The 13,795-nt window shown below is 34.2% G+C and overlaps 1 protein-coding gene across 4 annotated transcripts in view; it reads left to right on the top strand.

Moving 5' to 3' along the window:
- The window catches only part of LOC132926658 (very-long-chain 3-oxoacyl-CoA reductase-like), a 33,331-nt gene extending 20,777 nt beyond the window's left edge, over positions 1–12,554 (top strand). For 2 of the 4 annotated variants that reach the window (XM_060991033.1, XM_060991034.1), the window contains exons 3-5: positions 8,488–9,008; positions 9,484–9,714; positions 10,010–12,554. In XM_060991033.1, coding sequence (XP_060847016.1) covers positions 8,488–9,008; positions 9,484–9,714; positions 10,010–10,168 — 911 coding nt within the window. In that variant the 3' untranslated portion in view covers positions 10,169–12,554. Of the gene's footprint in view, positions 1–2,533; positions 7,483–8,487; positions 9,009–9,483; positions 9,715–10,009 lie in introns of those variants that run through there. The other 2 variants (XM_060991031.1, XM_060991032.1) reach the window with 1 other exon arrangement.
- Positions 12,555–13,795: the final 1,241 nt, after the last annotated feature.

Raw genomic sequence — 13,795 nt, 5'->3', positions numbered from 1 at the left:
AAAAATCGTTTGTTTCCACAATTAATTTTTCTATATCTTATACTTCCACTCATTAGATTCCTTATCACGGAAATGATGTGACCATTTCCAAATTAATTTGGTTTTTATATCAAAAATAATTATATCTAATTAATTTGAAAATGTTTGAAATTAAATTGTGGATTACAAAAAAATTGTGAATTTTTTAATTTTGTGTACATTATAAAAAATATATACCTACAAATATTAATATTAGATATTAGAATATTAGAATTATATTTTACATAAAATAACAGTTTCCTAGTAATTATTTATTTGCTGCCGTTTGTCGATTCAAACCGGTTTTTCTGAGATAATTTAAAGCTCTAGTACAATAGAATATAGTTCCATTGAAGTAACTTTTTTACATTATTTTGATCGCGATTTTAACATTTCAACGTTCTTTAACTCGTTGCTTGTAGTTTTTGTGTGGGATTTTAATTTTTAAATAATAATTATTTTTAACGAGTTAAACAATGTTTTATATATAAACACTTACTAATTAAAAATAAAATTACAATAATTATAATTATTTCCAATGCAATTTATTTGGATTTTTTTTTTTAATTTTAATATTAGCTGAACAGTTTTTATTTGAATAATAACTATGTACCTACTTAAAAACAAAATTATAATTATACCTAGGTGTTTTAATTTTATTCAATACTTATTTAAATTGCATTCATTTTCAATGTGAACGAGAATTATACCGATTTATCTTAAATTATTAAATTTTTAATCAAAAGCAACTAATAAATCCACATTATTTTTTACCATATTTTTTGCCACCTGAGACATTTTTTTACGAAGTAGTATAGAATATATTTTTATGAATGAGATTTTTAAAATTATGTCAATGTGACGTGGGCTGAAGCGTATGTGTTTTTAATAATACTCTAGGCATGTATATAATATTTTTCTATGACAATATATGTGAGAAATTAATACACATAAGTCAATTTATTGCCACTATTACACCACTGCTCATCAATACGATGGTTACCAGTACCACGATACGAGAATAAACTTATAAATTAATAAAAGTACGTGTAACGAATATGTATTATATTCACATACCGATTAAATCACTAATAATTGTGTTTTTACAAATAGAATTTACATTTTTTGATATTTTTGTAATTTAACTTTTTTTTAAGCATTTTGTTTTTAATAATCAATTAAAAATACAGTTGTGACTTAAGTAATAAATAATCATAAATACTTATGGGATTAAAAGCAATATGATATAAATGTAATATATAAATGCATATTCTACCAAGATTACAAAAAAAAAAAAAATTGGTGTAACCAGTTTGATTAGGTTGTGTAACTCGTGTGTTGTACGTATAACTCAATATATCCTAAACATAATAATATAATTATTGTATAGTGTATTATTATATTATATTATATTATATTATTTATACTATTTTAAATTAGTATTATAGTTATAGAATGTAGGTATATAGGTATTTTATTTAACACGTGAGCAGTTCTGTATTGACACCTGTATAAATACCTACCCTAAATTATATTTTAGTTTTGTTTTTTTTGTATCTCAGACTTTTAAACAGTGCGAACAATTCATTTCAAATTTTATAAAAATAATTGTTTAAAATATGAGATTTCCAAATTCACAATTACGGAGACATTAACGATAGGAAATACTGAGGTGCCCATATACAGTCGCAAAGTAGATAATTTTACGAAATAATAATTATTATACACATTACTTACTATGTGCAAAAGTAGTTGTGTACGTGTGTGGCATTTACCGTTTATTACTTTATACCTGCTCTAGTCATTAGCGTTTTAAGACATTTTACTCGTGTCTAGGTAAATTGAGTTCGAAACACCTTGTTCACCTTAGTTTACCTTAGTAAGTGTTTCGCTTCTTCGACATAACTATGCGCCGCCACTTCTGTGTCCGCCCCACTTGCTGTTCACCATTAGGGTAAAATGATTATTGGCGGGCAGACGAGTGGGGGACATCGAGTATTTTAAGAGGGTCGTTCGCATACATGGATGGGTGTGACGGCGGCATCGGGGTACCGTGAATGGAATCTTTCAAACACAAGAGTTCTTGTTGAACGGCCGTTGCCCGAGAACGGCGCCAGCGTCGTGCGGCCCGTCGATTGGGGTGGGGATTTACGATAGGGTGTGAAGCCATCTGGGTCCTCTCTGGATAGTCTGGTTACCTCGGTCGTCGTCGTTCATTCTTTCGAACGCATTGAGTGTGTGTCTGTGGCGTTTTACGTGTTCGTTTTTGATAGCCGTACCGGTAGATTTATTCGATTTTTCATAAAAATGCATCGATACGACGCTTGCATAACGTCCGTTTCCATTTTAAAGCGTTGAAATAATGAAAATAGTAGTTGTGCGTGTTAAAAAACATAAATATTCGATTTATGATTTTAAAATTGTTGTGACTATATTACATGATTATACCTCGTGTACATAATATTAATTGACATAACCTAACATTTTCGTTTTACCGTCAACTTCGTGTTCGTAGGTATATACAGACCGATTTACCGATCATCAATCGCTGTGACTATATACTATTATTGTACATATAGAAGTGCAGAAGATAACCGCTGTAGCGCTACGACACGACATCGGCATCAAATTTCACCTGTTGATTTACGCGTTCCGTACGAACTGTGCTTTTGCAATCATTATATAAGTATTCTTCAAATACGTAATATTATTTGACCATCATATCAAACGTTTTCGTTTTACCGTCACCTGCGTGTTCGTATATACAGACAGACTGATTAACCGATCACTAATCGCTCGCTTACTATATACTATATTATTGTACATTCTGCGTTGTACGGAAGATAACGGCTTTAGCGCCATGACACAAAATCTGCATAGAATTTCATCTATTGACTGCAAACTATAAAGGTTTTTGTTATTATTATTATTATTTAACGCTTTTGCAATATTAAATGCTTGTGCTATTTTAAAATTTAAGATTTTAATATGGACCGTATTGTCAATGAAAACTACAACGACTGCCTTACGTCACAGGTAAATACAGAAAAAATGATTCCGTCTGTATCATCGGTGAAACCCACGACTATTGTTGAAAACACTGGTGATAACATTATAGTAGAACAACGGCAGAATTTAGCTAATTTAAGCACGCCGAATTCATTTGACCGCAACCGCTTGAAATCTTCCACTCCATTGGTTGTGCCTCTATTCACCATTGGTGATAGTGATAGTGACGAAGAAGACAATGTTAACGAGGACGACCTTAATGATGACGAAGTTCATGTTATAACTATAGAGTCAAGTGACGATGAAATAAATGAGGAAGAACAAACAAATCAGCGAACGTTGAACCGCAGTATTCGTCGAATTAATTATAAAATAAGGCGCGTCATTAATGTTATTTTAAGATATTATAAAGAAGGTTTATGCGATGAAGAGATATTACATCTTGAGGAAAAACGCGATAGTCTAAGACGAACAAATAGAAGGATCAACCGAGCGCTTAGAACTGAATCCACTCAACCACCTATGTCAGAAGACCAGATTTTACGTAGGGTACAGACGTTGCGGCGCCGGTACTTGGAAGCCATTAGATCAGCACACGAATTTTCGTATATTTGGAGTAATGACGAATTAAATAACACAATAAACTCAGTGTCTGAATACTCGAAATGTATAAATACTGTTATCTTGAAACGCGATAATGATGTCTCAGTTACTCTAGGTTCTGATGGAGAATTAGAATCCAACGAGCTGGATTTTGTTATTCAGAATATGGAAAATAGCGATACTGAATGCTCAAGTGAATCTGAAACATCGACTTCGTATAACGAATTTACGCCAGCATATATTAAACAACGAGTCAAAAACAAAGATAGACGTAATAGATTGGCATTACGATATCAAAGACGATTACAACGATTACAACGGCGTCAAATGTTACGAAATCGCTTCAAAAAAGTACATCATGAGTTATATAGTGGTAATGATGAATCACCAACGTCGTCACGTACGAGACATTTTGAGGAGAAAAACAAGTTAAGCAATAACAGAGATAGTGTTCAAAATGATATACCTTCATCAACACTTAGCGTATTATCAAAAAATAATGTTACCATTGAAAAATCCATTATAGAAGTTATTCAGATAGAGAGCAGTGACGATGAACCTGATGATTATTCATCTAGTGATGAATTTGAACGGAATCATCAAAATCTGGCGCGTTTACACGAAACAGCTTGTCAAACGCAACCAGAAAATGGTCATTCGTTATTTTTAGAAAATAGACCACTGTCGGAAATGTCTCTGTCGACGCTAAAAAACACTCAAAAGGATAATAATAGTAACCAAAATCTACCATTAATGTCTACGGTCGAACAGGTTCAAGAAACCAATATCCATGTCGTCGAAACGGGTAAAATGACTGATAATCGTTACGATAAGGTCGAAGTTGTTGAACCACCGCATACCAACGTTGATTGTGTAAATCAAAATGTTAATGGTTCACATGCAAACATTACTCTGAGGGAAGTTGCGCAAACAATCGCAGCGGCGACTAGGGCTTTGTCAACGACTCATACTGAAATATTTCAAGGTATCATAAGGATGGCCGATGCTTTGTATAAAACAACGATTGAACCGATTGCAGAACCAACGGAAGAAGCAAGACCGGTAAAAAAAGGTGTATTTGTAGAAACGGAAATTGTGGATGAAAATCCGTACATAAAGGTTAGGCAACAATACATGCTAGATGACCTACAGCAAATGATGGACGCGATTTGGAATTTAATATCACGCCCAATCCCTCTCGGCCGCGTAGAATCATCAGCTACGGCATTGCAAACGTCTATAGAGATGAGAGTGCGACGAGCGGAACAAGCGGCAAATAACATAGTTTCTAGAAAAAGAATAGCTGCACTCTCACCATCCACCGTATCCACTTCTGCCACTCAGATTTTCACAATCGAGTCTCAACAATCGACTCGGGACACACATCGAATTCACCTCAGCCGGTCGGAGCTGTTGGACGATAACGACAACCAATCGACAAGTCAATCGAAACCAAGCACTTCGGAAGTGCGTCAACATAAGCAACCCTCGCCACCCATCATCATCATTACTCCCCCGCCTAACGATCCAGAATCTTCTATTACCGAGAAACTTCCCAACCAACATGACGGTATACAGTGGGTAGTAGAAACTAACCGTTTGTCGTCACATACAAACGCGAAAAGCTTGTTGACGCCTCCGAAAATAAAAGTTCAACGCCGTAGTCGCAGTCGGACCCGCGACCCCCTTCGACCGCGGCGATTTTGTTCACCGTCACCGCCCGGTGGTAGTCGCGTGCGCAATATTTCCCAAGAGCAGAAGCGCAGAAAATCGAAATCACTGCTGGCCGGGCGGAGGTCGCCCACCAGTCCTCCCGTTCCTACGACCCTTCATCTACCGTTGTCGCAGCTCCCTTGTTCGTCTCGCGCTGCCAACACCGCCGATATTAGCGCTAGTACCACTGTAGCGGTTGTAGCGACCGAAACGATCGCCGGGCGACCTAATTTGTCGCCACCGCCGCCACCAGAAGCGCTTAGGTCGACCCTGCAGCCGGCGTTAAACGACGATGGCGCTACCGCTTCGCTGTCGCAGACCGCATTCGCGTTACTAGAACTTTCTGGACAGTCACCAAAGTCCGACCAAACGATCAACACTCTTGTTGTAGACGATCGAACTGTGCAGACAACCGCTACAACTACCACTGTAATCGCATCCGCCGCCGCCGCCGCCGACGACGACGACGACGAACTAATGTCAAACAGCGATGTGTTGGCAACCTTCGATGTCGGCGGTGGCGGGCTCGCAAGGAACCCGGCGACAAAACGACAGCGGTCCCGCAGTAGGAGCAATTCACCTTCGAACGCGCGAAAACTAAAACCGTCGTCACCTTCGGGCAGCGAACAACAACAACCCAACGCGCAATAGCCGGTGGAAATGTGTCAACGAAAACTGTAAATATTAAACAATGTGTATTTTAATTATAAGGAATTTATGATATGTACGTTAGTTGTAGTATTGTTGTGTTTCTTTTTTTCTTTTATTATGTAAGGAGAGGACGCATCGTTTTGCTCGAGATAAAACGGAGTATTATTATTTACCCGTGTACGTACTATAATATGTAGGACACAAAAAAATACCATAAATGTTATTTGTATAGTTATTAATTAGTTATAATTAGCATAATGTTTTCATCCACGGATTCGGCATTTATTCGTCGAAATGGTGGCTACAGACTAAAGATTTTAATTGTGAGGCGCACTTAGGATCTAATTTTTCGGTCTTTATACGTCGTACGAGTATGGTTTTAAAATATAAATTTTATCGTACTTCGTAACGATGTGATAGCATATGTGTTACAATAGAAAAACGATATAAAAATGTTACTATAGAAAATTTTAAAACAACTGGGATGTCGGTGACAAAAAATAATACATTTTCAATTTAAAATCGTATTACAAAATGTTAAAAAAAAAAAAGTAAATTAAACCTGAAAATATCAAGTTATTATGAATTGTTAACAAGAAAATTAATTTATAACAAACTATACATTTTTAAAATTAAATAACTAAAATAATAATCTGCGTTCAAACTCTCCAATAATAATAAATATTATTACATGTAAAAAATTAACTCATCGTTTATAGTAATATATATAAAAAATAATTAATTTAAAAAAATCTATGGAATATTTGATGATGGTTAAAAAAAAAACGAAAAACGCACCGACTAAACAGTATAATATTAAGTTATGTCTTTAAGTTTAGTTTTTATATAATTGTAATTAGTTTCACCGTTAAATTGGTTTATGATTTTAATTTTAAGAATTGTGTTTCCACTGTCTCGTGTTTACGATACAGCGGTCACAATAAAATGAAGCATATATAAGTTATTCGTGCGGGATCATTAACGGTAGCGAATGGCTAATATCCAAAATGCGCGCGTATCCGTTACCCGCACACCATTAGGTTAATGTAACATTACAGGCCGTTCACTATTTAGCCACAAAAAAAAAATTAAAAGAAAACACACATAAAAAAAAAAATTAATTGGTTAAAATAGTAGAATGGTTAAGGTGGCCGAGAAGAGAATTTAGTATATAACAATGTATATTAAGATATGATTTTAATGGATTCTATTAATCGCCATATTACATTTGGCAATTGGCAAAGGTGCGTTCAATATAATAGCATAAGTTATAGCATCGATTATAAATATTTCTATTACAATTCAATATAATTATAATTCGCTTTGTTTCGATTATGATCGGTCGGCGTGCCTCAAATCGGTGCCCCAATCAGGACGTCACCGAGTTTTGGCGACCAATGTTCGTAAAAAAAAAAAATTTAAAAAAATGAAAATTCTAAAAAAAAAATAAAAAACGAAAAAATCTAAAAAAGTTTCCAAAGTTTTTAAGTATTATTTTAACTTTTCGTTTAATTTTTAATTCGTTTTATTTTGCGTATTTCCAATGCGCAGCGTTTCATTTTCCAGCACTTGCAGTAGTCACAAAGTATTCGGTTAGACATTATAATAATGTAATCTATACATTAGTATTACAATAAATACTTACGGTATTTATTAAAACATTAATGGTATTAAGCTTTATTAGGACTAAATAGCCCGCGATGAATATGGACGATTATGTACAGTTCTGATACGGTGCCATGTATAGGTCAGAAGTAGTTGATCTATTAATTACGCGTTTTTAAATTATATATATATAATACAGTTACAAATTACAGAGTTACTACTAGCAATGCCAATTTAATGGTGAACATAGGTAGGTATAGTATATTTTTGTAATATCGATATAAGCCGACGAAATAATCATCAACCGCCACCCCCGCCGACGCAAAATTCTGCCAATGGCGACCGTCCGCGTACCGGTAGGGGTTGGTGCACATAGTACAGTCGTTATAAATTTACATAATACATATTAGTACATCATAAACATCATCCCTCCGTCGTCCCCGTATGTGTCGATTCGTATTGTATGCGTGTATTACATTATATTATCATATACTACACAATATTATTGTATCGGGTTATGTTTTTTTTTTTTAATTGTATACATTTTTTCCCCCAAATTATTGTCCTCCTCCTAGCCCTTTTCCGTACGGCCGCGTCGGCTAAAATAAGGTTCACAGCGAAGATCTTCAAAATTACCATTTAAGCACAAATATAATATATATTTTTTAAATTATATAAATATTTTTTCTACACAAATGACATAATATTTTTGTACCGTGTGCTCTTATTATTTGCGTTACTAATCTTTGGTTTTTGTTATTGCGTGTCGACAACGTCCTCGGGATGTGCTTCGCGTAATGGTACTATATATTAAATGTCAAATAGCATAGGACGATCAACGTGTGTATAAAATGTGTGTGCGCGCGCGCGCGCGATGTTCTGTTAAAGTTGTGACAGGCGCCACGGACGGGCTGGGCAAGGCGTACGCCCGGCAACTGGCGGGCCGCGGCATGGACGTCGTGCTGGTCAGCCGGACACAGGCCAAACTGGAGGCAACCGCCGAGGAGATCCGCGCCGAGTACCCGGGACGCCGCGTCAAGTGCGTCCGGGCCGACTTCACTGACCCGGACACGACCGCGGTGTACAGCCACGTCGGCCGAGAGCTGCACGGGCTCGAGGTGGGCGTGCTGGTCAACAACGTCGGGCTGTCGTACCCGCACCCCGAGTACTTCCTGAAAGCCGCCGAAGACCGGAGCGGCGACGCGGACGGTGGCAAGGCCGCCGCGTCCGCCGGATGGGGACCCCAACTGTTCGACGACATGGTCCGGTGCAACATCACGTCCATGGTTAACATGTGCCGGCTGGTGATGCCCGGCATGGCCGACCGAAAGCGCGGGTGCGTCATCAACATCGGAAGCACCGCGTCCCGGATCCCGTGCCCTCTGTTGACGATGTACGGGGCCACCAAGGTGATAAATAAATATATTATAATATATATTGTCTCGAGTCATTATGTCGTATATTATGATAATAATATTGTTGTTTGTGCTTTTAAAAATCTTTTTAATTTTTTTCTCCCATTGCGGCGTATGTGTGTGTGTGTGTGGGGGGGGGGGCGATTAAAACCAACCGAACGATATTATTACAAAATTTAAAGCAACTCGTTAAAATGATTTCTTTCGATTCATTAATATTCTCATTGCAAACCAAAATTAAACATTATAATTTATAATATACAATATATCAAATATTATGCAAAATTATATGCTTATATACCGAATACTTCGTATACGGCTCCTATACACTACAATGTGCATTACGTTTTTTAGCGGCACATGACATATATTATTATTATTATTATTATATCATTATCACCACGTTTCCGTTAATCACTAACATAACTAAAATTCGACTTTTTTGTTGTTTTATGATGGCGTGCCGCAGAAATTTGTCGAGAAATTTAGCCGCGAACTGAACACCGAATACGGCGGCAAAGGCAAACACGGCACAAACATCACCGTGCAGTGCGTGATGCCTGGTTACGTGGCCACTAAGATGAGCAAGATCGCGCGTACCTCGTGGCTGGTTCCGTCACCGGACACTTTCGTCCGGTCGGCGCTTCAGACCACCGGGCTGGAACCGGTCACCACTGGTTACATGCCGCACTCACTGATGGTAAACTACAGCTTTTTTTATTCATAATATTACATGTATATCGGTAATATCGTTCAAACTTAAATCGTTACTCCTCATATAATAGTGGTTTGATGTTTTATAACACGTTGTTTGCGGTGTGGTGGGGTGGTGTGTGGGTGGAAGAGAAGAGAAGGGTAGAGTATTTACATCGCAAACGATGTATATAACATTATTATTTTAATAATTAATAAATCTGCTCAGCACACTTGCAGTGTCGCCGAGGTTGTTGAGTATTATATTGTTTTAATGTACGTTGTCGTTGTCTAACTCTCAGGTGAAAGGCATCGAACTCGCCGAGAGCATATCCGAGTCGATGATGGCCCGGACAGTGATGAACAACATGTTGGGCATTCGGGCCCGAGCCTTGCGCAGACAGGCCAAAGAACAACAACAGCGAGAAGAAGCACAGGCCACTGCGGCTACCGACAACTAGATCGAACGGCTACAATGATATCCGGCCATAATATGTTCTATACGGTCCGTGCAGCACCACCGCCACTAACAATCCGTTATGGACGTCTTTTCACTGCCTCGGACATTAGCCGCGCACCACCACATTACAGTTGTATCGGTAGTACGTTAAGCTATGTTTAAGGTCTAGGATTAATATATAGTTTGTAAGAAATTAAATATTTTGTTTAAGATATAGGATTAATACAGTTCATTATAATGAATTAGACGACTCTACAAAAATTTTTAATTAGGTTTAAGGACTAATATATCGTTCATAGAAAACGAAATATTATGTCCAAGCAGTAGATAGATTAGGATTAATGTATTGATTATTAAATTAAAATATCGAAATCATAATAGAGATTATTGTATTAGGGCACACATTATATTAATATAAATGCCCTCAAGCATAACTACCTATATTGTGTTTTCGATTATTGATAATTAACTATGATTAAGATGAAATGAGGCGGCTTGAGTTACGGCTACCACAAATTTTTTTTTTGTGTTATCCAGTTTAAAGGATATATGTTTCAGATCATTGTTATGTTATTCAAGTTAAATCCTAGGAATTATATCCCTCTTTTACCACCTTCAGTACTGTTATAATTTTTTTTTTTTTTAAAAATGTATAATATTTTTTAAGATGTCTATTTTTAAATATTAACCAATAACATTCCCCTGACCCCCGGAAATAATTTCGTGGTAACGACCAACTTTCTTGGGACTAACCCGTTCCTGAACTTTTCCCCAGTTTTAGTTGTTATTTATTTGCTAATTTGGCAATGCCTAAAAGTTAGCAGATGACTGTAATATTGTTTGTAAAATCTAGTTATATTAATTTTATATTGATTTTTTTTTTTAATTCAAAACGTTCGTTAAAACTGAAATTGCATCTGTGATCTGTCTACAGAATAACTTAAATATTATTTTTATGTTGTATATTTTTTGATCCCTAAATTTATGTTTTGTTTTATTTTTGAAAGTCCCAACTGTATGAACTTTAACAACAAAACTCAGTGAAGGTCAATATAATTTTTTTTATTCCTTTGCTAACGCCACAAAGTACTACTATGTGGTACTTGTTAGCTAATTTTAGCCATAGTATTTGATAAGTCTATTATAGGTTATAGGTAGTTTTGATTTTGATTTCAGTTTTTATTAATTTTTTCCTTATTGCCCGTTTAAAACTCGCCAACATTGTTATACTGCTTACGCGGTGGTGTTGGCTAGTCTTAGCTATGATGTTGATAATTCTACTTAATTTTAGTCATGCCATAAGAGTGTTTCATGTTTTAAGACATGCCTCTGTATGGCATACATTCTAATTATTTGTATTTATTATTAAGTTAGGTGTAATATTAGGTTAAGTACATTCAGATACACAAATATGGTGTATAATGTTAAGAATAGATGTACGTTCAAAGCAGAGATATATTATATTTTTATATTTTTATCTTAAGGTTTTATATGGTGTGTTTTTTTTGTTGTGGTTTTTTTTTTGTTTTTGAAACTAAGTGCTGCCTTCAGTCAAAATACTAGAATAAACAAACAACAATCAATTAAATACACGTACGTACACGGGAACTCGTAGCGATATTCGAGCGTTCTTTTGTATTTGGGTTAAATTTAGCATTTAGGTAGTAGTTTTAAATATTTATTAAGTATGTATATTTTAATGTGTTACGTTGAACACGTAATTGAAATGTTTATGTATTCTGAAAGGTTACTACTGCTACTACAATACATTATGGTATTGTAGTAGAAACTAGTAGTGCCTTATAGTAGATTCAGTAATTTTAGCTAAAATATTTTATCATTTTGATTATAATGTTATTTTAAATTAAATGTTTGTACGTGTAAGGATATGCTTATAATTGCTTATTACTTATATGCCTATATACATTATTATTTATTATATAATTTAATAATTATTATCTATTATCGTTATTGTACTGCAATATTATTATATAATATCACGGCGGATACAGTACAATAATGAGAAATTTAACTTTATTATTATCGATGTCATATTTTAAAGTATACATGTTTTCAATTCTATAACAATATATCACGACTGTAGTAATATTAATTTAATTGTCTTGAATCTAGAAAAATTTTTTGAAAAACTTTTAGCTTGTAATACAATAAAAAAAATGTCAGTGCATCACTAGTATTGCGACGTAGTTTAAATATTATTATATTCAATAATCGTTCTGGACTCATAATACATTTTAATATAGCTTAGTGTTTCAATTAAAATAGAAAAAATTGTCGAAGAATCCGGACTTGTTCGATTATATTGTAATATTATTTATTACGGATTGTTGTCTTATATAATAAACATTGTACGTTCTTCGACTGCACTTGCTCGTGTATTTATTTATCTAATGCTGTCTAGTGTTCTTTTATAATAGTATAATTCCATACCTTTAATACTCCTTATTTCAAATAAATTGAATTTAAAAAAGTAGGTACTTACCGCTCTTCTGTACAATAGGTGTCGAATGAAACCTCGTCATTTTGTTAGTCAATGTAATGGTTGTTTTAATTTTTAATCAAATATGATTAATTGATAAATCATATGAAAAACAATTGTGGGGATTGTCTTTTCAGCCTACATTTCTTGAAACATTCTAATATACAAATATATATTATACTACTATTACAGGTAGTAATTTTATTTTTTGTTCATAATACAGTAGGCCAAATAAATTTTAAGTTCTCGTCTTCTCGATATAAAATATAAGCAATAATTTCAAAATTTCAAATTTTTTCTAATATTAAAGAATTACAAAAATAATATAACTAAAATTCTTATTCTATACTTAAATATCTATAATTTTTGGCAATAATTTAAAATTTAAAATTTAAATTTCTAAAAAAAAAAAATTATGCTTTAGATTTTTAGGTTTCAGTAATAATAACTTATGAGGCAAGATGACTTATTTGGTGTCACTCAATAAAATGTAGTGTTTAATTTGAAGAAAACGATTATTGGACACTAGCCTCATGCACTACAGCATGAAGTCCATTACACTTATACGATGATAGATTCATTGCTTTCAGGTAAAAGTGCCAAGGTATAGATATATTGGCTCAGTGCTTATTATAATATTATGCATATATCTGATAAAGCTATGTAAATTTTAGTCACTTTTAAAAATCATTAAAAATGAATGAATATAATGATAAATTTTAAATCTTATTTTTCTTGGTGAGCTTTAAAATTATAACTAAATATATTACTTTCTACACTGTAATATTAAAAATTCATTTCAAACCAATAGTTTTTACATTATACGCTCCTTAAAAAAAACTATAAAATAATTAATGAAAAATATTATTTTAGTGAAAATATAATAATAGTATATAAACTATAATATATCATTATTCAGACCAAGTTTAAGTTACTTCATGATTTTTATCAATTTAACTTAATTCTCAATCTATATCGTTCGTCCATATACATTTTGGATAACTATTGAAAACAAAAATAAAAAAAGTAGGTACATGGATAGTAGATATCGCACTCTACTTAGTACTTTACATATTAGGTATCGAGTGGATCATTATTATGGGTGTTCAATTTGAATTCAAAGGTATA

The sequence above is a fragment of the Rhopalosiphum padi genome, chromosome 3 (genome assembly GCF_020882245.1).
Source record: "Rhopalosiphum padi isolate XX-2018 chromosome 3, ASM2088224v1, whole genome shotgun sequence".
NCBI classification, from domain to species: Eukaryota; Metazoa; Arthropoda; class Insecta; order Hemiptera; family Aphididae; genus Rhopalosiphum; species Rhopalosiphum padi.
The sequence above is the reverse complement of the archived record's forward strand: the minus strand, read 5'-3'. Positions and strand labels throughout refer to the sequence as shown.